Raw genomic sequence first — 25,934 nt, 5'->3', positions numbered from 1 at the left:
GCTGATGCCTGTGTGATCGAGTGTGTTGCTTGGGAGCCAGGGATTATGGCTATTTTCAGTGTGTTAATCCTAAAGGAATCGTGCAGCACCAATCTTGCCCTCTGTGTGAAGTTCCTGAATTTCTTCCAGGGGAAAAAAAAAGTAGTGGTTCTAGATATTTAAGATACTACTTTTAGTTCTATTGAAAATAATCGCTGTGTAGCCAGGATTCAGGAGGGATTTTTTTTTCCCCGCCCACCTCACAGTGAATCTTTCTTCTGTGGGAAAGAAACACAACTCTTTGTTCAGCCCTCCTCCTCCAAGCCCATCCTGTCACCCTTCCCCAGCTGTTAAGAAATAGTAATTCACCCCTGTAGGGAGCCACTTCTTGCAATTTATTGACAAACTAGATGTAAATGTCTCAAATTCCTTTGGTTTATTTGCTTCTGGCTCTACTAAGATCCGAGACTCCCCCAAAGAAATTATTCTCAGTGGAAAACTGATTGTCATGCAAACTTGACTTCTCCTAGATAGAGGAAAGCCCTGCTAATAATGCCTTTTCATTTTCTCCAAGCTTGTAGGAGCTTCTCTTCTTAGCCACATCTTTTCATATCGTCTGTCCTTGCATGCCAGGCATTTTTGTCATGGAACTTAATTTTTAATGACTCCTCAAGGAATCCCAAAACTTGTGTGGCTTTATGCTGCTGAGGAATTTCTGAGGAACAGACAGGCTGCAAGAAAGCATCAGATTTGAGTGAGAGAATTCCCAAACTTAGGCTTAGTACTGAAATGCATCTTTTATCAAGGCATTGTGCAAGTAGTTTTGGTTTCTACTACTTTATAAATGAAAATGGGACATGTTAGACTAAGGTTTATGTCAAGATACATTTTCCTTTCCATTTATGTCTGTGTCATTTGAATTCATTGACAGAATATATTTGATATATTATGAAACTTAAATTTCATTGATTTCACTTCCACCAGCTGTCACAACCCTTCAAGTTCTCATAGTGATTGATTTTTCTTTCTTTTCCTTATTTAATTAACACCATTACCATGCTGGGAAAAGGGGTTTTTTTTGTTTACAGCAGCTAGCACACTCACTGTTGTGCGATGGAACAAACTGTGGACCTGCTTTCCCCTCAATTACAGCGATGTAATGCCAGTGGTTTCAGTGGAGCTTCTCCTAGATTTAGCCCTGTTCGAGGGGAGACTCAGACCCGAAGTCTGTTTTGATTCCATCCATGTTTTGTTACAAGTCACTGTTAGAAAGGGTATGCCAAATCATCTGTCTCTGACTTAGCATTGTTTTTGTTAACAGTCAAAAGTGTATTCCAAATTCATATGTAACATTTCATATACGTTTGGTCTTTAGTATGCTGGATTATGACACGGAGAACCTAAATTCTGATGAAATCTACAGCTCTCTTCGTGGAGTCACAGAAGCGATTGAAAAATTTAGTTTCCGTAGTCAAGAGGACCTGAATGAGCCAATCAAACGTGATGGAAAGAAAGACTGTGACATTGTAAGTATTCGATTGATTAATGTCCCCACATAGGTGACGTTTTAAAACATTGTGTTCAAACCTGTCTTTAGGTTGTTAGTGTACAAAATCCAGTTATTCCTGCTGTATTCTTGCAAGTGTCTTTGGCTTATTGGTTGCTAACTTCTTATACCTAAATATGGGGTCCCACTACTGTAGTCTTTTGCTCCCTGTGAACTCTAGCCTCCTGTGAAATGTGCTCACTGGGTTTCTGTGGGAGTCTCATGTATGAAGGAGAGAGTGCTAGTGTTCCTCAGGCTCTGCATGGCTCAATCACAGCTTTTTCGTGGAGTGCGTGTAGTCAGGTCTGTAATAGGAAATGTTAGGTCCTAAAATGCATGGATGGTTTTCCTCACAGGCTCGTTACTTCATATATAGGAAGGACCCATAAACACTCTGAGTGCACGACTCGCATGGTACCTTATGCTGCATGAATGGTTACAGAATTACCTACCATTTGAGATGCCATTTGCTTTAATTAAATACATGGACTTCAAAATTTATGGGACTCTTAAACAGTGATCCTTATGGGTCCCTTTCATCTTGAGATAGTCTATGATAGTGTTGCTTCCTATCTGGACAAACAAGTTTATGTTAGGAGATTAAGTTAGCCTTCAAAGCTAAAAAATCCTGGTCCAAGATTTTTTTGGGGGAAGCTTCTATTGTTCATTTTATGTTACCTTGCTAAACATCATCCAATCTCCTCTGTCAGTGGGTTGTGAAGTTTCATGAGCGGGATGTTGCTTTTACTTCCTTTCTCTTTCTTAGCAGATTGGTCCTGTTCCAGACTTTGCCAGCTTGTGCAGTTTTAGCAATATTAATTTAGATTTAGGAACGTTAGCACAGCTTTTTCCCTATGATGATGAGACATTTTTAGAACAGTTGTAGTTCTATAAGGGAAAGAGGTGGTAATCTAAGTTTTACTCAAGTATTATGTACGTGTAAATGATTCCATGCCTCTTCATGTTGGTGGGTGAACTCCAGAAAAAGCTGTATCTTCCACAGAATTTGAGTAGTCTCATGTCCTTTCTCTCTGTTTGATCCCCTAGGTGTCTCGAGACAGTGGCCTCGCTGTGCCTACCAGTGATGTCCGTGGAAGCAGTGACATTGTGGAAGGCGGAAGGATGGCTCTAGATAACAAAACCTCCCTACTTAACACTCAGCCTCCCCGCACCTTTTCAGGGCCACGTGCTCGAGAATATAACCCCTATCCTTATGCTGACACAATTAACACTTATGACAAGACTGCCCTGAAGGAAGCAGTGTTTGATGATGACATGGATCAGCTTCGAGATGGTTTGTATCAGCATATCTCCTAAAACTGCAGGCAGCTTGCTCTTTCTGGTATATCTGTGTATGGGTAGTGCTCTCAGATACACACCTGCCCGCGCATATGGCGTCTATTGCCTTGCATCTGAGTCAGGGACTGGTATGAAATACTCCGTGTTCCCATGTACCAGCAGAACCTGATCTGTAGCTATTGAGAAAATGTTATACTGCAGTTTTAATTTTTGTTTGCCTAGAGTTTCCCTCAAACCAGTCCCTTAAGCATCTAAATGCACCTGTAGGGACACTATTTTGGGCAGCTTCCACTCTTTGACCGAAACATCTCAATAGCTCGTTGTCACTGAGCGTTTCACTTCGTTTAAGTGATGCTACACCTTAGCTTTATTCTTTTGCAGTACACTGACTCACTGTACTTTGATCTAAAGGTCATACATGTGATCACTGGTTTTGGGTGTGTGTCTCTGGGAAAAACTGCAGCAGTTCTCATCTTATAGAAGTAATTATTGTAACTGGATGAAATTCAATCGTCATCTCTTCCTGGTTCATTAGAAGCCATGTGCAGATTCATGTGCTGTGTTATGAACTCAGGTGAAATTGTGGGCTAGTTGGATTCTTTTGCCTACTTGACTGAGGCCACCTGGAATTTGATGCATTTTTGAGGGCTCCCTTGTTACGTGCACTTTGTTCTGTAAAGGGTTAGTAATCTTGGCATCTTTGATCATTTTCCCTATTTCCCCAAATGATTTGCTGCCATTTGTCCTAGAAGTACCCATTGACCATTCAGATTTGGTGGCTGATCTTCTGAAAGAGCTCTCCAACCACAACGAGCGGGTGGAGGAGCGGAAAGGAGCTCTCCTGGAACTGCTAAAGATCACAAGGGAAGATAATCTCGGAGTTTGGGAGGAACATTTCAAAACCATTCTGCTCTTGCTGCTGGAAACACTTGGAGACAAAGATGTGAGATGTAGACTTTTGTCTTAACTCTCCTGTACATTGCTTCATCTAGGGTGATAGTTCCCACACTAGTTTAAATGAAACCTGCTGCATTTGTACAGCATCTGTACAGTGATGCTGCACTGTTCATTTGTTCTTTTGAAGGTTGCCAACTCTGCTTTCGTTTTCAGCGTGTCCAGTGATGAGTTTTAAATGGCTCTGAAGTATCCCAGTTTTTCACCCTCTCTCTAGAGTGTTAGTAACAAATAATCAGGAATCAGAAAATAACAACTAGATAAGTAGAATCAGAAAAGAAGTTATCTTCTAATCTAGTACAAAAATTATCAAGACTTCAAAAGTTGTTCCCTTTCGAGTTAGGATGAAGTTACAAGCTCTTAACAATATCATATCCATTCCCCAAAAAAGAAGAATAAAGGCACCCTAGAATAGATTAATTCTTTTTTTCCTCTGTGTGGTTTAAAGATTCAGGCTACTAGATCTCATGGGATGGGTCTCTCTCTTGCAAAAATGTCATCAAGAACAAACTGCTTTTATAGGGGATCTTTTTTTGAGATATTAAAAAAAAAAAAAAAGCTGTATTGTTATCACATCTTTATATTTAATAGTTGATCAAAGTGGTAATTTACAGGCTACACTTTTACTTTTTCCACTTGGGGCTATTTGTTCAGCTTTCAGCACAATGATATTTGGCAAAGGCTCCGCACCCTGCTGCGCCCTCACATCAGAGCCATGCTCCATCTGAATGTTAGAATATTTAGGCTTCAAAGGACCAAAGCACTTTACAGTTCTTTTTTTGTTTCATCTGATTCAAAATTCATTGTATTTCTTATACTCCTTGTAAAGTATATAGCCTGCTCTCAGAAATTTTAATTCTGAAGCAGTGTAGGTGGCTATTTGCTCAGTCATTGTTCATAGTATAAGCATGAGCTGCTCTAGTCCTACATATTTAATCATAGCATCATAACACATGTATCAGAACATATGGTGGCTTTCAGTACATGTAAATTGTGCTACTGCATGAATTTTGCAGGTGAGTAGTGAAGGACATTCTTTAAAGGCTGAGTGTAGAATAAAGTAAGTATTTCTCTACTGAAATGATAGAATGTATTTGGAGTGGCCACAGGCCAAAAACTTAATGTAACAGTTATGAAATTGAAGCAGGTGTTATAAATCCCTTCTGCTAATGATCTTTTGATATAAAAGATTAACACATAGGTCAGCATTGACTACAATGACTGACTGTTCTTGAAAGTAATTTCCATAGGAGTTACAGGAAGAGAGTCAATTTTACAGCATTAGTACATGAGAAACAGCATTGTTGCATGGATGGAGCCCAGTTTGATATCCGCAAAGCTAAGCAAAAGAGGGAAGGGCAAAGCAAATATGATCTGACCTTCTTTGTAGATTCATGTAATGCAGATGTGGTGCTTTGAGTACAAATTTGTACTTTGTTGCCAAAAGTATGGAATTTAGTAGGAAGTAAAGGAATTTAACAAAGAAGAGTCATTCTGATTCTTTCTTGTATCTGTGACAGTAGTAAATTTATGTGAATTTTTGTGTAAAAGCAACCAAGGAGACCAATTCTGAGTTTTAGTTATATTGATTACACTGCTCACTCCACTGGAGCTGGTAGAGCAATATAAGCTTCCTGGTGGCGTAGGGAGCCATGAAAATTTACTTCAAACTACGATTTTGAGAAGTGACTTTTTTCTAATGTTGACTTCTCTTGACACAGCATTCAATAAGAGCCCTGGCACTGCGAGTCCTGAGAGAGATCTTACGGAACCAGCCAGCAAGGTTTAAGAACTACGCGGAGTTGACCATTATGAAAACACTGGAAGCGCATAAGGATTCCCACAAGGAGGTGAGTGAGCCCTTCAGTGTTGCTACTGGGAAAGCAATACGGACCTGTTGAAGAAATGTAGGACCTGCGAGACTTAACAGGCAAACACGTTGACCCGTCTTGACAGTAGAACAAATTGATATTGAGTCTCCCAAGTGTGAAGAGACAGGGGTTTTATATGCTGAAGCAGGGAGGAAAAAAGTTGAGCTATTTAAGTGGACTTGGAGCTCTCTGGAATTCTTGGCCATTATTTATCAACTTCCCAGGGTTTCCTTGCTCATTCTGGGGGATGCTGAGACCCTGTAGTAAAGTGCACATTTAATAATTTTGCAGAGCACACTGGGGGCACTGTGCTCCCTCTGTCTATACTGGTAAGGATAGGAAATGTACTGGAGAACACAAAGCTTATGTTCAAGCAGAACATAAGTGTGTGAAAACTGAATGGTGAAATTGGGCCATGCTGGGAGAACTGGGGACTGGTGAGTACCAGGAGAAAATGGATGAAGAGGCTGTGCTGCTGAAAAGAAGCTGAGACAGAGGAAGAAGCAAAGGGAAGGGTGAATTGCATTTTCCTTCTGTGAGAGAACTTCTATGTAAAACAAAGTATTCTTCTGAAGTAAAACAAAAGTAAAGGGACATGATGATTAATTTGAATTGATTACTTCAAATGTTCATTTAAAGTCAATCGTTGTAGATTGACTTCCAAGCTGGATCTTTTACTCTACCTTGTGCATGTTGCAAGTTTGAACTAAGTCGTGGGAAGTGCCACGTGAATTTCTCTAGATGTCTGTGATGGCTTTGTTACCAAAGTCCTTGCTTGAAAATATAAGACACTTATCCTCTGCAACAAGCTTGTCCTAAACTAGCAATTTTAGGCATGTCCATCTGGAGAGCTTTGGCCATGAAAAAGGTCATTGTATAGATCAGACTGCTCCAGAGCATTGCATAACTGGCACAAGGTTATGTTAGCTGTGTGTAGCAGAAACTGTACTGTTTAAAAATCAAAAAACCAAAACAAAATGAAAAACACCCTCAGGGAAAGAAACTAACAGGCTGGATTTCTCTAAAATACAAAAGTATAAAATGTTTAATGCTTTAGTGAATGAGGACTGCCGTACTCTGCCTACCTTCCTCTCCTTGATTTAGAGCCTTTGCACTCCTGTCACTTTCAGTTCAGAGTAATAAGAAGCAGTTGTAAACTGATTTCCTGATAAAGCAGTCAGACAAAACATTGTGTTCTGAAGGAGTGCCTTTTATTGGCAAGTTTTCCTGGTTGCATACTTCTTGGCTCACCTTGACTCAGTGCCCTTCGTATTTTTTTTTTTCTAAGAGTCCTCCAAAACTGCCATTTCTAGGAAGACCTTTCCAGATTGTCTCTGGCATTGCTTTTAATGCCCTTCAGAACTCACTGTCCTCGTCAGACTAGTGGGTTTTATAGAAATCAAACACAATGTTGACAACATGACACTTTATGCCTTTGTACTCCCCATGCTGTGCTCTTTGTGCTTGTGGTATGGAAAGGTTCTTAAGTTTTTGCGTGAGGTGCCTCCTGAGGAAAAGCAGAGAAGTCTTTGCTACAGAGAAAGCAACGCTCAAGCCAGGAACGAAGAGATGTGAGTTCTGACACTTCTTTATAGAAGAATAATTCAGAGATGTATAGCTATCAGCAAGTGGCTGCTGTGCTGTACATAGCATGCCTTTGATTTACAATGGTTTTGCATAGCATCTTTATAATTAAAAAAGATCGTATTTACAACTGCTGCAATGAGACCTTTGGGTGGCAGCTGTCATAGCAGGATGCTGCAGTTACATTCCCATTTTGCTATCTGGTGCTAAACAGTTGTGTGCATGCAGCTATATTAAGTGGTGGCACTGGTGCTTGATTTTTCATTCTATGTATGTGTGTTTTCTGATCCCTATGCAAATGAGGCTTTCAGAACCATGGCAGCCCATGAAAGGCATCATCTGTCTGTCAGTAGTTTGAGAATATCAGCATTCATGAAGTTAAGAAAGGTTTCCAAACCTGTGCTTGGGTATCTACATGACCTAGGCTAAAGATATACCTGGGAATATGCTTTAGGTATTTTTACCTGTAGCTGGGGCTTGCTGATTTGGTTAAGTTTGTGAAAAATTAAATGAGAGTCCATTTGGGCATGGCTAAGTTGGTCAAACTCATAGCCCTGGGCCAGAAGGTCAAATTCCCATCCCGTGGTGGCCCTCCAGCTCGCTCTCACTGCTGACTTTGGAGCACTGCCCTCTCCAGGAGGGGTGGAGGAGCTGCCTTTTGACTTGATCCCACTGAGCAGGACATGAAGCGAAGATTCACCAGTTTGTGGTTGAAGGGCACCTCCAAAGAATAGCTGAAGAAGGAAAGGGAAGATCTGAATGGTCTGTTCTACAGTTTTCTTGACTAAATCAGAGCAATATTACAGACAGTGGTGTACTGTCCTTAGACTACATAAAATCTTCCTCTAGACAGTAAAAACTTATCTAAAGAAGGCTGCTATATAATTTGGTTAGAAAAGTGTTAATCCTTGTGCCAGTGATACCCTGATAGAATGTCACGCCAGGATTTAAGTTTCTGGGCTGTTTCTGCCTTGTAGTGGAAGACAGAAGTGATCCTGTTTTATGGTTTGAAATCCTTTGGTGTGCAACAGGCTGTGTAAGTTAGCAGAAAATGGATGTTTTGAGTGAGCTGTATCTGTTTTGGTCTTTCTTACCTGAGTTTTGTTTTCAGCACAGGGACTGCTAATTGCCCCAAGTTATTACTCACATTTTCCATTATGTATGACCCATAAATAATCAAAAGTGACCAAAGAAAGAGAGTTTGAAGAGGAGCACAGTACAGAACTGTTAATATCAGGTACTGTCTCCAAGAAGTCATCGTACTAAGAGGCAGTTCTCTGGAAATCAAGAAGGTTAATTTGTCTATCCAAATTCCAACATTGCTACTGTTCAGCATGGCCAGGAGGGATCACATAACAAATTATAACCAACACATTCACCAACCAGCAAATATAATCCTCTCCTCCAATTGAGTGCCGATATCTAATTAAAGATTGTTCAAAACAAAGAGGGTCTGTGGTTTTATTCCAGATTATATAATTGGAAGTATCAAAGCAGTGTTAACATAGATGTTTTGGGATGCCTGGACAATTGGCTGTTTTCCCAAGTCCAAGCAGAAGCCTTTGGACAGTTGCATCTCTGCCATGGCTAGAACCCCTCTGCCTTCTGTTGCTGAAGGCAGGGTCTGGGATCAGCAGAGCAGCACAGCTAAGAGCACCACTTCTCTTCCCAGGGACACTGAAGAAGAAGACTTGGTCCACGGAGTTGGATGCTGAGTTGCGCCTTGTGAGTGCAAAGGCAGGAGAGCAAAGCACAGACCTCAGTGGGGGTTCAAAATTAATGTAAACCTAGGCTACAGACTGGAAGACTCTGGGTTGGGATCCATCTTTAGTTTGCATTTTTTTAACTTCAGCCTGTTTTTATACTGTTTGTAATATAACAGTCTATTCAGTGCTGTTGATTTAATGGGGTGATGAGAAGAGTCAAGCTTGCTTCAGTCATAACTGTAAATATTTATGGGGGTTGACATGTAAATGCCTTTCACTTACTTTTGGAGCATTAGAAGGTAATTGAAGCTGTGGATGGTATTAAATCTTGTTGATTTTTATCACTCTTTGTTTGGAGTTACTTGGAAGAGAACCATCTTTCTGTTGCCAATTAGTTAATATTAACTCATTTGTTCCAGTGTAGTTACTCACCCATAACTACGGAGAGATGCTGCCTGCTGACCCAATACCACTGATATGACATTGCTTCAGATTCATACCAGCAAAATGAGTATAAGTTCTTATTATTGAGTGTATTAAACCAGAAATAGTTCATTATCTTGGGAAACAGTTACAAAGTGGATAGGATAGCTAATTCCCTGCTTTCTGTCTCTGCCACTTTGTTTTTCTCGGCAACTAAGTCTATAGACCTAGCTGATGCATATTTTTTTATGTGTAGGGAAAGGATATTGTACCGTATCTTAGATAACTAATTTTGGTCTTTTATTATCCAGAAGGTCCATAAGCATGATTGGAATGTAATATTCTTTGTTGGAACCCTCTAAAAGAAGGTGACAAAGAAGAAATCACAGCTGTCCATTAACTGTAGATAATTGTTACTATCTTGCTGAGGTACTTTTAGACTGGCCTCTGACATTTATAAGATGATTTGCAACTGTCCTCTGATGGTATAATCTACGTAGATTTCTGCAAAATGTAGCTTACTAGAGAAGAAAAATACTAAATGATCATATTCTTTAGGGTTAATTGATATATAGTCCATTCTGGAAGCTGCAACGTGCTGCAGCTTGGCAGTTATCAATGTTTCATAGTATATGTTTATGTTTTTCCTAATTCCCAACACATTTCAAATATTTAGTGTACAGGAGAAGCAGTCTAATCTACTTCATCTCCTCTGAATCCCTTATAAAAATCACATTGTGTTTTCATCTGCTTAGCACTCCCCATTTCTGAGTCCACTTCCTGCTTTGAAACCAAGTTTTTAATTGCTTGTTCCTGTCTGGATCAGACTGTAAAGCCTTCGGGGGTGGGAGTTTGCCTGGCTAGGTATTGGTAAGCCTCCATCCCCTCCAGCGTAGATTATGCAGGGTTTAAGTAACCACCTCTAGATGGCAAAAATTGGCTCAAAAACATAGCTGCATGCCTTGTAAGTCGAAAAGTAAAACCGTGTTCTTCTGCTTCATAAACTTCACTGGCACTCCATGAGTTTCACAATAGTGTACAAAGCCTCTAAGTTTTCAGTGGGGTTTTACCTACACTGCCTCATTCTCTACGACTTTCTGCAGAGACGGTACAACTAGCAATTGTTGGCAAAGCACTCCAGCTTATGGTCCTACATACAGTTCTCACCTAGGTGTACAGGTGTTGCTCCTCTGTTGAGATCCCAGCATGTTACACTGGTGCCTTGTGTAGCCTAGGAACCTGGCCTTAGGTGAGTCAGGACGCATAGTTTTCTTTCCTTAGTTTGTGTCACTTCAAAGCAGAAATGCACCCATCAAAACATTTTAGAAAGCTGCTGCATATTGACCAAGAGCAGATTAGCACAGGCAAGCTGCTTGCTGCAAACACCTGTAATACCCTGAGAGTAATAGCTGAGCAGAAGAAATTACGTGGAAGAGATGAGTCTTGGTTCTGGCTGTCTTAAGCAATCAGATTCCTGTGGCTGCAGTGCATTGTGTAGCAGGTAAACCAGTAGGAATTGTCATCCCAAGTTTGTCCAGCAAATTTTGTAGAATGTCAATGATGCCAACGTGCTTTTCTATTAAAAGAAAGGGATCTGTGATGGGTGGCTGTCTTGATCACACTGTTCCTAATACAGCACATCTGCATATCCCCTCCCATTGAAATCAGAAAGCATTTCACGTGCATGTTCCTGGGACTGTCTAACCTGTTACTTTGAAGCTTACTCCTTCATAGCGTTAAGGAAGATGTTAGAGGTGAACAGCCTACCTGTGTGCTGTACCTCTCTGGCTTCGTGCGTGTGAATATGGTTCCTTCCCTAGAGCAAACTCTGTGGAAGTATAACCATTTCTCTCTTTTGGGAGACTCACTGGAAAGGTCTTAATGCGCTGCAGATATCTTTCAGGGAACCCACCAGCAAACACAACTTATGTTATGCTAGTCTGAATCTAGTCTCTAGCGTGCAGAGCGTAAGGCAAGCATTTGGAAAGGAGAAAAACCTGCTTCTTTAAGGCAAAGTGCTATCTTTTAGATCTGCATTCTTGGGCTACCTGCCCTGTGTCGAATAATATCCAGGTCAGCCGTGGTTTGCTCTAAGCTTTTACTGGGAGGTAAGATCATGTTTGTGACATACCTTTCACACAGCTTCGTGTGTGTGTTTTTAAAACACCACAGGGTGTCTCTAATCTTGCACATCTTGCTTCATAGCCACCCTTTTGAACTTGCTGCTTCCAACTGCCATCATCATTTGATGGCTTTGCTGGTTTTCTTTCATATTTCTGAGATCAGTGAGAACAATTCTATTAGGTCAAACAAAAAGTTTGCTTCATTTGATACCCTACCTGACAGTGACTAGCAAGAAGCAAGCATACAGTGATGCTTCACTCTCAGTATCCTCCCTCCTTCCAGCTGTCTGAAGCTTACAGCCTGCCCGTGCTAATGGTTCTGCCTGTGCCTCTGTGTGTTTTGGCCTTTGTTTTTTCTTCAGTAAACTTGTCTATTTTTTAATCTTCTTGTGACAATGAGCTCCAGTGTCTCAGCATGTACTGAACTGCACTCTTTTTCTCAAATTTAAAGGACACATTTCATAACCACTACTTCTTGTGGCGTTTGCTGTTAGTATGAGCCTAATGGGGCCATTCTTGTCACTTCCCAGAGTGTATCTGTTAATCTTACCTCCAAAGACAGGAGGAAGAACTGTTGCTTGATGCTGTTTATTCATTTCTCCCACTCCTCTTTCACTCTGTTTCACTCTGCTGGTCAGGTTAAAGCCCTGATTAAAAAAGATATTTGATTTTTTTTATATTGTATGGTATGTATAATTTGCAAGACACAAGTGTTGTGCCTCACAGCAAAATACCTTTGCTAAACTCTGCTATAATTGCATGCTCTTGTTGGCAAACGACCTGGCAGAGTGTAGCTTTTGATAATGCACTTCCCTCTCTGTGGGAATGCTGCTGATTTCTCTGATGTTGCCAAGTGAGCGGGACTCTGAGTGGGCTGTGTAAATATTCAGACGTGCTTTCCCTCATGGGATGCAGTCGGTCTGGGTGACTGAATGTCTTGTTCTGCCAAAGCCAGAAGGAAAGACCTTTTGGACTGATACTTGCATTGCAGAATGGTACCATTCAGCTTTCTGTGCTGACAGGGATGAGCTTGTCTTTTTGGCTGTCCCTCAGCTGGTACTGCCCTACGTCTTCCTACACCCTGTCCCCTGCCAGCCTTTTCCAAGGGAGCCAGGAGCTAGTTACCTGCAGAGGCTCTGATTCAAGCAAGCATGTAAGCGCACGCTTGAATCTCATTGATGTCAGTGAGACTTCAGCATGTTATTAAAGCTAAACATATGCTTAAGGGGTTTGCTGAAGTGTGGCTTAGATGCAGACGCTGTCTGCCAGATGTGCTCTTGGAAGTCTCCCTGGTGTTGTCACATTAACAGGCTAGTATCAGCAGGAAGCTTACTGGACGTGTGTAGTATGTCCTTCTGTATTCAGAGGGAAGGCACTCCAGGGAGAAGTGATGTGAAATACCCAACTGCTGTGTAAATGTGGCCAGATCCTTGCTAGAAATGGGCAGCTTTGCTGAAAGGAGGACTTGAAGAGGCATAAATAAATCCTGCACCTTTAGAACTTTTCATGCTGACTTTTTGATGTGCAAAATATGTATGACCTTTGTTGCTATTTGAACCCCTGCTTGTTTTGTAAAAATTACAGCTGTATTTTAACCCCTTGTGCTTAGAATTGGTTAATAAGCTTTTACAAAAATGCTTGTCTCATGTGTTTGACTCATACCTGCAACTTAATGTGCATGGTAAACTGTATGGAAACAGGATGTGGAAACTGCTGAAACCCAGATATAATTACTCATTGAAATTTTTACCTACTCAGTACTGTTTGGTGTTTACAGTAGTATATTTGAGCTCAGAGTCTGACCCTCAGTGCTTACTAAAATATTGTTGCTTTCTTATCAAGCAGGATACCAGGAGGATTCAAGGTTGAAAAAAAACCAATAATTTTTTTTTAGTGAGTTGTGATGTGTGCAAGCTTTTCTTTCTGTGGATGCTTGAAAACATTTACTAACAGTATTTGGAATTGTTGCAAAGCAAAATCCCAAGTGGCTTGTGTCCAAATAGTTATAGTTGGTGGGGTTTTTTTAGCTGGAATGACTTGCTCGTGAATGTAGTTAAATTGATTACAAGATAACTGGGCTTTCTGTAAATCCACTGCATTGTTTGTGGAAAGCTTGGTGGTAGCAGTTTTTCAGCACTGGCAAAGCTGATGTCAAAAGCTGCAGTGCCAAGAAGTGAATTCCTTTAAAGGACACCTCCTGGGAGCTCCTGACTTCATCTGCCCCAGCAGTTCGACGCTGTGGTACCAAAGCATGGTATTAGGTTTCCCTTAAGTACTTGGGTGTTTCTCTCCTTCCCCAACAAAATCAGGTAGTGCTTCCTTCTAAGCTAGTACTAGCTTATGTGGAAAAATATTAACTTTCATGCTTCTCACATGTGAAATTGAACAGAAATTCACAAAGAAATAGCTGGAAGAAGGAAAACTTGCTGGAAGTGGGAAAACAAGTGTTCTGTTCTGCTTAGTTACTCATTCACAGATCTTTCAGGATGAAATTTTTTGAATACTAACCACATTGTGGTTTGCCATTCTTTTTGGAACACGTTTTAATATTGTAATTAATTGCTGAGAAAGGCCTGGCGTAGATAGAGCAGTTTGACAGCTTTTCTTCTGTAAGTAGGGCCCTGATATAGAAACAATCAAGATCTCACGTCTGCTTTACCACCCTGCCTGTACCTTGCCTGCATGTATGAAGTATCTGAGATCATTTTCACTGTTGGGTTTGCTTTAGAGGATGCCAAGAGCCAAGTGGATAGGTTTGTTATTTCCTGGGTATACAAGTATCTTGTGGCTGTTCCTGTTTCATGGAGGTAGCTTTCATCATGACCGGGAGGTTAATGATAGTGGTGTGACCCGTGACACTAACACTATGGGTGAAGCAGGCTTTGTAGATGGAGATGATCTCTTCTTGTCACTACTCACTGTTTCTGTCTTAAAATCAATTAAACCTTTGTAAATTTTGTAGTCCAGGCAGGGAGACATTCTTGTCCTAGTAAGGACTGAGATAAACTTTGAAATACTCCTGGTTCATGCATTATCCACAGTAGTTATTAAAAATAATGAAAGCTTACTTTCTTTTGTGGCTTTGATAGAGCTACATCTGTCCATAGGTTGCCTTAGTCAAATAGAATTCCCCAAGTCTGATACCATGACAGTGCGTGGAAGAGGGGAATGAGGCAAATCCAGCAGCTGTGGCTTCAGTCAAAGTGGTGGGAGATGTGCGGTTTGTTTTATTTGATTTCCTAGTGCTGGTTTCAAAGTACTAACTTCAGACAACCCCAGGTAGTTCAGCTTAGGATGAGTTAGGGAACTAGTGCTAGGCATCTGAGCTTCCCATGGACTCAGGAAAGAGGAGGTGCCTTCAAAAGCTGTGTTAGTGCTCCTGGGCTCAGAATTAGGGACTGCATTGGAGCTAGCTGGGAGATCTTAAGCATGAGGATTTGTGGATGCTTCCTCCTTCTTAAAGTTGGGTCAGATTTAAGTCTGTTCACTGGGGCATCTCTGTCCACTCAGGATTTACCCTCCCTTAAAAGTAAGCCCTGAGAAACAGGGGAGTGAGAAAAGACGAGCAAAAGCATCTTTTGTACTGAAACAAGAAAGACGAGCAAAGAGTGTGTAATTGTGGTCAGGAAGAGTGCAACCAAGGGGAAGCTTCATTTTGTTGCCTGGCAATTAGCACAGACACTTGAAAAAAAGAAAACCTGCCTTCCCATCCTGTTTGTTTTTTTAATCCAATTATTGCAGAATGTAAAATGAATAAACCCTCATGGGAGGAGAGACCAGAATCAGGTCTTTCCTCTTTCAGCTAGCTTCCCTACCCACTGGGGAAGAGTGTGGAAGTTGTGGATTTGCCTTCTCTCAGGCTAAGAGTTGAATTGAATTTGGGATCTCCCTTGTCTTTCATGACTGCTTTACAGTGTGGGATAGTTGCAAAAGGTTAGTGCTACCATTGTTTCCACTTGTTCTTCCTCCTGTATTTGATTGGGATCCCAGTGCTGCCTTCATGGGTTAGATGTGCTGAGGGCACCGCTGCCCCGTCAGGGACACGCTGAAGCGGGTTTGTGTCTGTAGCCTGAGTTTGATTTACAGCAGAGTTTAGCAGGGAGATGGCAGGACACATCTGTGTAGGCATGGCTGTCTCAGCTTGGGCACCCAAGCACTCAGCAGGTTAGATGCATACTAAAAGGTGCAACAGTGTCATTTGTTGTAATATTTAAGGAGATAAATTTTGTATTAAGTCTAAGCTGGTGGGTTAAGGTTCTCTGACAGTGGCTGGAGAGATGTTATCCTCTCGCTTCTCCTAGGATGGAGGTGCCTATCTATCTTCGGTGACAGATGACTTGAACTAGCCCCAACTTTGACACAGTTACGTTAGACAGGATGAACTTACCTGTGGCTGGAACAAAGATGTCACTGGAGGTGAAGGATGTGAATTCTTGGAGTCAGTCACCTCTCAATAGACCCTCCTGTGGATTTGTTAATGAACACCCCCAAGCATTTCCTGGCAGTCATTTCTAATACACGCTGGTGGTTTCATCTGTGACGTGTGACCTCATTAACGTAAGGTTTTGCTATTCTTTCATTCCAGGTTGTCAGAGCTGCTGAAGAAGCTGCTTCCACCCTCGCGAGTTCCATCCACCCCGAGCAATGCATCAAGGTGCTTTGCCCCATCATTCAGACTGCAGATTATCCAATTAATTTAGCTGCCATCAAAATGCAGACAAAAGTCATCGAGAGGATTTCCAAGGAATCGTTGCATCAGCTCCTTCCCGATATCATTCCTGGGTTATTACAGGTACAGAATCCTATGTCACAAATGTTCCTGAGCACAAACCACCACTGAGTAATTTGTGAGGTCTGTGACCTAAGAGAACAATGGACCCTCAGGGGTCAGATTTTGGTAAATGAAAACTTTAATCCCTCTAAGTCTTTGAATAATTACGCTTTTGATATTTTAATGTATTAAGGAAAAGTAAACTCATATTCTACGTTTGTTTATTTCCTACAATTAGACATCTTGACCTGACTCCTCAATTAAGCCAGTAGCAGCCATGTAAGAAATTTATTGAAAGCAGGAGTTAGCCACATCTTACACTGTCTCAGTACCTCCCAAGCAATACATCTTGTAGTCTCCTTTAAGTCTGCTGAGCTGTTCTGCCCTTTGATTGTACTTTGCACTTGAATTTGAATCCCAGCAGGCAGGTTAGTCCTTTCCTCTCTGAAATCAGGACCAAACTACTTGCTGACTTCGTTCAGCCTCTTTCAAAACCCTCTCAGGCTGGGTGGGAAACTGTGTTTTTCCCAGTGATAAGGCTTGGTCTTACATTGTGAATTTAGGTTTCAGCGCTGGCTGTAGTGGTGTTGTCTTCTGTTCCTCTGCACAAGCGGGGAACGTCCCAGTGCCAGCGGCTGGGATGAGGCTGCAAGCAAGAAGGAAATAATGGGAGGCAGCAGCAAGGGAGGAGAGAGAACGTGTGTGTGTGTTTACTGGCAAGGGATTGCAACAGGAATAAATCAGTCACTGTGAAAGGGGAGATGTGTTTGGGTGGGTCAGACTCCAGTGGAGAACTGGGATAAAGAAGCCTCCTCCTTGTGAGCATAAGAAGTTGCAAGGACAAGAGCAAAGGCAGAAATTCCCCTTGTGCATCCCAGCATTTGTCCCAACTTGTTGTGTCAGCTCTTGCAATTCTTCTCTTAAATTTTCAGCTTCTGGGAATCGGGCAATTCTGTATTGATCTAAACTTCTGTAAAAAGTTTTTAGCCATAAGTGTTGGAGACAACAATCTGAACAGTGTAGCTTCAATGCACTGGAAAAGTTTGGGAGCAGCATGCCTTTAAAAATGCAGTTTTATTTGTTGTATTAAATTGCTTCCATGTCTTAAAACTGACCTTGTTTCGGAGCCTAGTTTGCCATTTTTCATCTTGGAGCTGCCAGTGATATTTCCTCACCTTAGAAACTCATAGTGATCAAAGGAATCTACTGCTCATGTTTGGGAAGTATTTTTGGGATCCTTCTGGCTGAAGGACTGTGTGCGGAGGGAATCACCCCTGTGCTTGTTCAGCATGGCAAGGGTACTGGCAGTGAGGAGGTGAGGAGTGTCAAACAGCAGCAGCGTGAGCACAACCGTGCAGTGCAACAGCCTGGGGCGGGATCCCCATGACCCTTGTGAAGAGATGAGGGGTCTCTATGCAAGAACAAGGCTTGGCTGGGGAGAATCACAGTTCTTGCCCTGGTCCTGATGTAGAGCCCTGGCTCTCTCTGAGCTGGGCCACAAGGTACTCCGCCATGTGCTGTATCTTGATACCCTCGGGCTGAAGAGAGCTTTAAACCTGTATCATCACCTGAGTGAATGCTCTAACTGCTGGTCTGTGGTGTTAAACACTGGGAGAAGCAGCAGCCACTGCCTTGCAAACAAGTCAGCAGATGGAGAGATGGAGTGCTGGTCCTGCTGGCACATGCCCGGCAGGCTCTGCCAGCCCCGTGCCTGCCGGGACACAGCCCTCTCAGGCCTCAAGGCTGCTCAGATCTGCCTGCCCCGCGGGAGCAATTTGGGATGCACATGTACACAAAATGCCAGGCCTGTGGGAAAACTTGAGGTCAAGCAGAGGCATCTGATGACTTGAGGAGCCTTTGGATTAGGGCCCACAGAGAGCACCCTGTGTCCCAGCTGTCCTCCCAGCAGTGGGTTGTGTCTCCGGGGTGTTCCTTTGCTGTGGGCCTGGGCCCAGCCCCTTTTCCACCTTGGTCCTCGATAGCTTGACGTTTGTCTGAGCTCACCTGGGCTGCCTCCTTTTCTAGTTCAGCGCTCTCTGGGATTGCAGACTGTCACTTCAGACTGTATTTTGGCCCTGCAGCTAGAACAGTCCCAGCTGTGCTGCATCCCTCCTCCCGGCTTTCCCGGCAGAGGTCACCCTGCATGCGGAGGAGGCAGTGTCCCGCAGGCTGAAGTGATGTCTGTGTTTCTCCTGGGATGGCTGCTGAGTGAGGAATCGCTGCCTGAGTACAGGACTGATGTCACCAGCTGCTGAGTGACCTGGTGGCTAGCTTGAGCTCTCCTGAAGCTGCCAGAGAGCCAGCACACCTACAGGGATCTTTCTACATGTTCTTTTCTGTGGTATTTCCTACCTGATAAGTAATCAAAAAGCTTCAGGTTACAGACGCAATTCATCTAATGGACTAGCACAAGTGTGTAGCACTGCTATACGCAGTGTTTGAGCCCAGTGCTTTTTAAGAGTTGGAAAACATCCATGATGACTCTGATTTTTGCAGTTTCTAATGCCCCAAATGAGCTATTCTGCCCGAATAGATATTTGGGTAGAATTTTTGTTGACAAAACAGGATTCTATTATGTCCCAAGTGATACAATTGTTAGGCCATTTTGCTGCAAAATTCATCTCCACCCGTAACGTTGCTCTGAGGATCAGAATTGGTTTCCTTTGGGTTAGATTTGGGTCAGGAAAGACTTTTCTGAAGTTAAGCAGGGAGCATGAGGGCTCCCCTCCAGGAAGTCCTCACCATCTAGGATAGCATATGGTCATCTGAACTGGACACAGGAATGTGTGTATTTGAGAGTTCTAAGCTCATGTGGGGAAACTGCATGTTGTTGCTTAATGCTATAAATATCAAGACATTAATAGCTTATAACATTACAGTAATAACTAATAATATAAGGAACAAATAGGATGTACAGGTGATTGTAGTCTCTTGCTCTTTGAGTAGTCAGGTTGCAAACTGTTACGTTAAGCAGGGCCTTTCTGTTGATCTGTTAGGTCAGCCACATTGGCAAAATGTTCATCAGCTCTTTAGTGGATTGCTCTGGAAGGACGTTGGCGAGTGCCATTTGACTTCTGACCTTTTTTTCTTGTTTCCTAGGGTTATGATAACACGGAGAGCAGTGTCCGCAAAGCTAGCGTATTTTGCCTAGTGGCAATTTATTCAGTAATTGGAGAAGAACTGAAACCTCATCTCGCACAGCTCACGGGAAGCAAGGTACAAGAGTAATGACTCTCCGGTGTTTTGGTAATAGCCAGCTGAATGGCTTGCGCTACTAGCAGCAAGACAAGTTGCTTCACAGTAGCTCTGGGTCAAGCTCCCTGTACTCTGTCAAATCCTATCTCACCCTCCCAAACACCACAGCACTCGTTCGGCAGCGTGAGCATTTGAAATCCCACTAAGCAATTTCTGGTGGGGTTCGGGGATCCGTTTCATGATGTCTTTGATCCTGTGTCACTACAAGCAGCCACCAAGTTGGTCCTTCCCACTACAGCCATGTTTACCTTGCCCCTTTGGCATTGCATCCAGGGGTGACGGTGCAGTGAGTTGGATCAGCTGGCAGCTCTGGCTGAAAACCAGATCTGCAATACAAATTAATTAGCTTTCAGTCCGCTCTGCGGCTGCATAGGTAATCTAGTGCAAAGAGTGGTGGGAATGCATGGCTGGGGTGAGTGGGAGAGCAGGTTCTCTCAGCAGCAGGTTGTGATTAGGGTTGGTAGAAATCCAGGTAAAGCTTCACTATTAATAGCATGGCGGATGTGTCCCTTTCCTCCTGGGACACCAGCAAGCTCAAGTGACTGTTCAAAGGATTTTGTGCCCTGGAATCAGGTTAGCAGCAAAACTCAAATTCTGACCTGATGCTGCAAGGGAAATCAAGTCCTTAGTTCAGCTCTGTCCTTCAGATAAGAGCTGGCATTTTGAGTTGAGGTGGGTGGTGTGTGTTTGCTTTTTGGAGCTGCTCAGGAAGCCATCACATGATTTCTTCTCCTGTTTGCAGTCATCGTACCCAAGATTTCTCTGCAATTTTAAGATGAATTCTGCATTTTTGTTTCTGAAATAGATCTCTGCATGTGAATAGCTGCTTAGTTCAGAGGGTTTGTTCTGTTATTTTGAAGCAATGATTTCTTTCGTGGGTAGGAAGTGTGGTGTAGGCCAGAACAACCTGAGACTGAGGACACTTGGATTTTATTTCTGAATTGAATTGCCTTGCCCTTAAACAAATTATTTGTGCCTCCAAATTGCTCTGGAAAGAGACAGCTATGGGTGCTGAGGTTTACCTCATTATATTTGGGCAGTTAGGAAATCCCCCTGTAAAATGTTGTAGAGACTTCATTATCCCAGAATCCTAGGTGCCGCAGACTTACTCCACCACATAACTAACTATAAACATGTGAGCAATGCTTGCAGTTCTTCTGGGTTTACGCATACTGCCTTCATATTTAAAGTGAAATGTGTGCATGAGTCATTGCAGGATCTGGAACTAAGGTGGTAGGGCAGAAAAAGAAAACAAACGCATGCAAAGGAAGTATATAGTCATAACAACTGCAGTTTCACTAGATGTACCAAGTTAGTGAAGATATTTAAATGTCATTGAAAATGAACATTTTATAAGGCATGGAGAGTTCAGGGTGTTTCCTAGGAGGGACCGCAGCTATTGAATCGCTGGTGTGCCTGCAGCCCCACTGACCTTCGTGGGAACCCCGCTTGGTCAGAGCGGGCTGCACGATTGAGGTCTGTGAACTGGTGGCTGCTGAAGTGAAATGCAAGAGATTTTTCTAAATCCCATTAAATCTGTCTGTAACTTCAGTGGAGCTAGGCATGCCCTCCTCCCTCTGTCCGTTCTGAAATACGCTTAGCTTTGCTTCTGCTTTTCCTCCAGAGAGTTCAGTGTCAGCTCACTCAAAGCTGAGTTCACTGCAGAATGTGAATTTTAAGATTTGCAAGTGACTTTCATCTGCCTGTTTTTCCTTGCATCTTCTCCTGATGTTTGTTTCTTTCTTTTTCAGATGAAGCTACTAAACTTGTACATAAAGAGGGCCCAGACCACCAACAGCAACAGCAGTTCCTCTTCAGATGTTTCAACGCACAGTTAATGGAGATATGTGGACATATGTGTAGACTTAGAAGCAATCAACGGTGCCTCTCAGAGACCTTTCTGCTACTCTTCACTGGCGTGCTCCATCAGCTCAAGGAGGCCATGCAGATATTTATTGCAATCAGTATTTTAGTCCCTTTAAAGCTTTTATGTAGAATCTTACTGGTATTGAATGTAAAGGAAGCAAGGTCTGTGTTGCAGTCTTCATTAAAAGTGAACAACAGAAAGCCATACTTAAACATATTTGTATAGCCTGCTGAAATTTCAGAAATATGTTTAGGTTAGTGTTCCAAAACAGAGTTCAAGAACCTGGACACGCGTAAAAGTCAAACAAATCTTGTTGGTTTAGTTCATACCTAGTTTTGGTTTCTGTGTGCTAGTGACCTGCACTCTCCCTGTGGCTGCAGCTGTTCTGGCTAGGATCTCCTCTTCTCACAAGTCTTGTGGTCCTGTTTTGTACTCCCTGTTGCAGCTTGCCTAATGTGCAGGGCTCTCCATGGGGGAGATGTGGCTTTGCAAACGTGGCTGTGATTCCAGCCTCGGATGCTTTAATACTGAGAGATACCAAGTGAGTGATGAAAAAGTAGGTTCTTTTTAAACATCTGAGTTTTTGTACATAGTTCTTCTGACAGACCTCTGATGGGCTGATTTCTCTAACTGCTCTCCAGCCAGCTGTGCTGTGCAAAGCAGCTGGGCTCTTGCTCCTTTCATTGACTGTGTAAATATTTCTCTCCTCCCAACCCATTCGGCTCTTTCATATGCTCAAAAGGCTCTCCAGGTTACTTGTTACTCCCCAAAGGAAACCTGAGACCCAATTGTGGGGACCGATGCCTGCGATGGGACACTGGAGGTGGGTGGGTGTTGGATTGGGCTCTGAGTGTGTCTGTAGGTGGGCAGCAGGAGCTGGCAGGGCTGTATCTCAGCGCTGCCTTGTGAGGCTAGCTGCGTTTTTCTTGAAATCTGTAGGGTCAAAGGGCTGATCTGCTCCGACCTGACCCGCTGGTGTTGGGTGGTGAACGGCTTTGTCCTCACAACTCCTTTGTGCTTTGGGCAAAATGTTCATCCCAGAGGACAGAAAGGGCATCTGAAACTGAACAAAAAGACCCCGGGGAAGCACCTGCTGGGACAGTGCATGTCACCACTGCCTGAAGAGCCTGCAGTGCTGTTAGCTGCCTTTAGAAACCTCCTTCTTCCTGGCCAGCCCCACACACAGCCCTGCTGGGTGCATTTCAGAGGGGTGCTGAGAGTCCTTGCTGGGTGCTGCTGTCAGCAGGGTGCTGTGGGTGAGGGTGCAGTGGGGCAAATCTGATGACAGATCAAGTCAGAGCCAAACCAGCAGCAGTCAAATACCCCACAGCACTACCCTTCTCCTTCTGTTTGCAGAGGTTGAGCTCCCCCTGCCTCTGCCTGTAACCAGGGGAAGCAGGAGGATGCTGGTGCTGTGTTTGGCCCAGGGCTGGATCCTGGCTGGTGGGCATGCCCACCCCAAACTTGCAGTGGATCAGAACTGGGGTTTTGCCCCCAGGGCCAATGATGCAAGAGGATGGTGCATCTGCAGCTTGCAGCTGTGGTGATGGATGTGTGCTTCCTGGCTGCTCTCGGTGCCTTGGTCTCTCTCCAGCCCCCTTCATTTCCCCTGTGGGGAGCTGAAGGGACACCTTGGTACCCTACTGAGAACATGAGAGTTTCCAGGAGTGTAGCAGGGAGGGTGAAGCTCCATTGTCCACCCTTTCCATCAGCACACCCCTGTGTGTCTCACCTCCTTGGTGCCAGGGCTGTGCTGGGAGGTGATGCTTGGGGCCAGCTCCCCTCCCCATCGCTGGTGGAGACTGTGTGGGGTTGGGCTGCGAAGCTCGTCAGTCCCTTTCCCTGCTTATGTGAGGGTGGAGGAGGTGACCTGCTCCTGAGTTTGTCAGGATGTGTCCAGGCTTTTGATGGCTACAGGGCTAGTTCCCTCATCTTTCCCAATGAGTTAATGCCAGGGCAGGAGAAACCATGCAATCCTGATGGGGGGGACTCCCCCAGGGTCTTCCTGCAGGCTCAGAAAAGCCATCCTCACTAGAGGGAGGATCGGCTGCTCCATGGTTGGTGTCTCACTTTCCATGGACCATTCCTTCTCAACATCTTTCAGTATGCTTGTTAGAATATTCTTTTTTAATTTTTTGAATGATTCAAATTATTTTAGTTTAACACGAATTTATTTTCCCTTTTGAGGAAATATTCAGCTGACTTGTTGGCAGCAGTTAGCTGTCATGTTTGAGTTTTTAGTAGTGGGTTTGGTTTTTTGTTTGGGGTTTTTTTTTTAAATTTGTACTCTAACTGCTTAGTATTTATGCTCCCCTTTGTCCCCATCTCAGTTGAGCATCTTCTGTTCCAGTTTGGGGTTCACAAGGTCAGCATAGCTGACCAGATGGCATTTAGTCCCTCCCAGCTGTGATGGAGCTTGGTCCATCACCGTTTGCTGTTTAATTTTTTTTTTTTGAATGGCACACTGTAGCAAATCTCCAGGAATTGAATTCCTTCTCAAATGATTTTATATATTTTATAAAATCCTGTTAGTATGCACTGAGAGTGAACACACTGTAACGTCCCTGAACTGACCCTAGCGCGTGCGCTGACACTACAGCCGGAGTTAACAGCTCGTCCTTCAAAAGATGCGTGCAACCTGCCGCAACTCCAGCGACGAGCGTGTGTTTTCCGATGCTATTGGCACACTTGGGGCTGCAAGTGGTAGGACCAGGCCTTACTTTCTGAATCAGATTCAGTTCCGTTTGTCAACAGATGCTCATTAACATGCTACTTGATTTCGTTATGCGAGTCAGTTGAGGATTGTTCATCCTTTGAGTACTCTAGAAGTATGTTATACCTGTATACAGTAGAGAGCATTCTGCTTAGGTATTTATAAATCATTGTGTGTAATGTACATAGTAAGGTTGTTTAGTATGTTGAACATGACCCGATTTTTTTTTTTGTTTCCTTTGAAGTACTCAAAGGGCTAGCTCTGAATGTCACCTCTCTGATCTCCAGCGTTCTGACTTCAACAAGCTGTACAATCATTTTGTTTTCTCTTCAGCAAGCATAAAGGTCTCTCTGGCTACAAATCACAGTGTCCACGCACGCTTGCAGAGAAAGATCTGCATGCTGGCAGTGCCTCACCGCACCGGTGAAGCTTGTGTTCACGTTCTCCTGGCAGTAGCCACCTACTGCAGCTGCCTTTTTTTTTTTTTCCTTGCTGCCCATTATGCAGGGCTTCAATTTTTCGTACCTTTAAAAAAAAAAAAAAAAAAAGAAAAGAAAAAAGTGTATTTTATTTGCCCACCATGCTTTAAAAGTCTGAACTGGGAGAAAACTCTCAGCGGACAGTGGCTCCTGGCTGTAAGGTTGCCGAAATCTCAGATGTGGATGTTTTTTCTGCCATTGGCTGCACCAGTGCTCCGTGGGCATGGGCAAATACCAGATCCATCCGCCCCACAGGTCTACGTACTGTAGTTCTCATGTAGTGCAGAAATATCGAGGCATGTGGCTTTCTTAAGGTACACTATGTGTGCTTGCCTGGATTACAATACGAGACTCTTTTTTTATTGCTTATTACTAGCTTACCAATAACCTGTATAAGTAATGTAACTTGCATCTTTGTCATCGAAACCTTTTCTCCCCACCCCTTTATTTATCAAGCATAATACTACATATTAAGGGACAGAAAAATAGACCTTCGTAGAATACAGCAGGATGTTGCTAACAATGTTTTAAATGGGAAGTAAAAACTGCTCTGAAAAATGCCAGCCATGAGAAATGACTTCGTTGGCACCGTGTTCATGCGCATGTATTTTTTTCTATTTTTTCCGCTTTTGTCATGTTACATCCATATCTGTATTTATATCTTATTTGTTTCACTTTTGAGTGTATCATGGCAATTGTACAGATGTTTTTGTTAACATTTATGTGATAGAATTTGCTAAAAAAAAAAAAAATTAAAATAAACCCTTTTGAGTTTGCCCTAGAATAAGTGGAAGTTGGATTTCCTTTTTTGGGGAGAAATACTGAAGTAGATCCATTATCCAACACACCTCCTCACTGCAGCAGCCTTTGCTTGTAAAGGATTTGCTCTTATTCCTGCCCTGGCTGCCATGTTTTCATGTGTTAATTAGAGGGTGCATGGTGGCCTGGCTGCTTCCTACGGGCACCAGTCTGAGTGCCAGCGCGGCCAGTGGGCAGCTGATCTTTTGGAGTGCCGATCTTTGCTGTCAGCTTTTAAAAGCTTTTAAAAGCTTTTGGGAAGTCATGCTTTAGGGGATTCTTGTGACATTACAAACTGGAGAGCCGGATGCTGTTTGAAAGCTGATGGTCTCGTGCAAGGTCACGTAACTCAAGGAGCAAGGGCTTCAAAAGATGCCTGTGTTATGAGGCCTGTTAAGAGAATTTCAGAGGCTTTAAAATCTGTGGCAGTGGAAATTTGTGTGATGAAGCATTTGGAGAGGTGAAGGAGTGCTGGGAACTGCACAGGTCTCTGTGCCTGGTACCAAAAGACAATGAATTTGAATTTGAAGTGGCTGGGGAACCTGAGCACTCAAGTGCTTTTGTGT

General features: G+C 43.1%; 1 protein-coding gene across 3 annotated transcripts in view; it reads left to right on the top strand.

Annotated features, from left to right (window-relative positions):
* Positions 1-25,351, top strand: part of CLASP1 (cytoplasmic linker associated protein 1) — a 183,983-nt gene extending 158,632 nt beyond the window's left edge. For 2 of the 3 annotated variants that reach the window (XM_075757030.1, XM_075757029.1), the window contains 7 exons: positions 1,355-1,505; positions 2,573-2,819; positions 3,574-3,767; positions 5,500-5,628; positions 16,071-16,277; positions 19,356-19,472; positions 21,263-25,351. In XM_075757030.1, coding sequence (XP_075613145.1) covers positions 1,355-1,505; positions 2,573-2,819; positions 3,574-3,767; positions 5,500-5,628; positions 16,071-16,277; positions 19,356-19,472; positions 21,263-21,349 — 1,132 coding nt within the window. In that variant the 3' untranslated portion in view covers positions 21,350-25,351. The remainder of the gene's footprint in view (positions 1-1,354; positions 1,506-2,572; positions 2,820-3,573; positions 3,768-5,499; positions 5,629-16,070; positions 16,278-19,355; positions 19,473-21,262) is intronic. The other variant, XM_075757031.1, reaches the window with a different exon arrangement.
* Positions 25,352-25,934: the final 583 nt, after the last annotated feature.

The sequence above is a fragment of the Balearica regulorum genome, chromosome 6, assembly GCF_011004875.1.
Source record: "Balearica regulorum gibbericeps isolate bBalReg1 chromosome 6, bBalReg1.pri, whole genome shotgun sequence".
Lineage (NCBI taxonomy): Eukaryota > Metazoa > Chordata > Aves > Gruiformes > Gruidae > Balearica > Balearica regulorum.
Note: the sequence above shows the minus strand (reverse complement) of the source record. Positions and strands in the feature narration are given on the sequence as shown.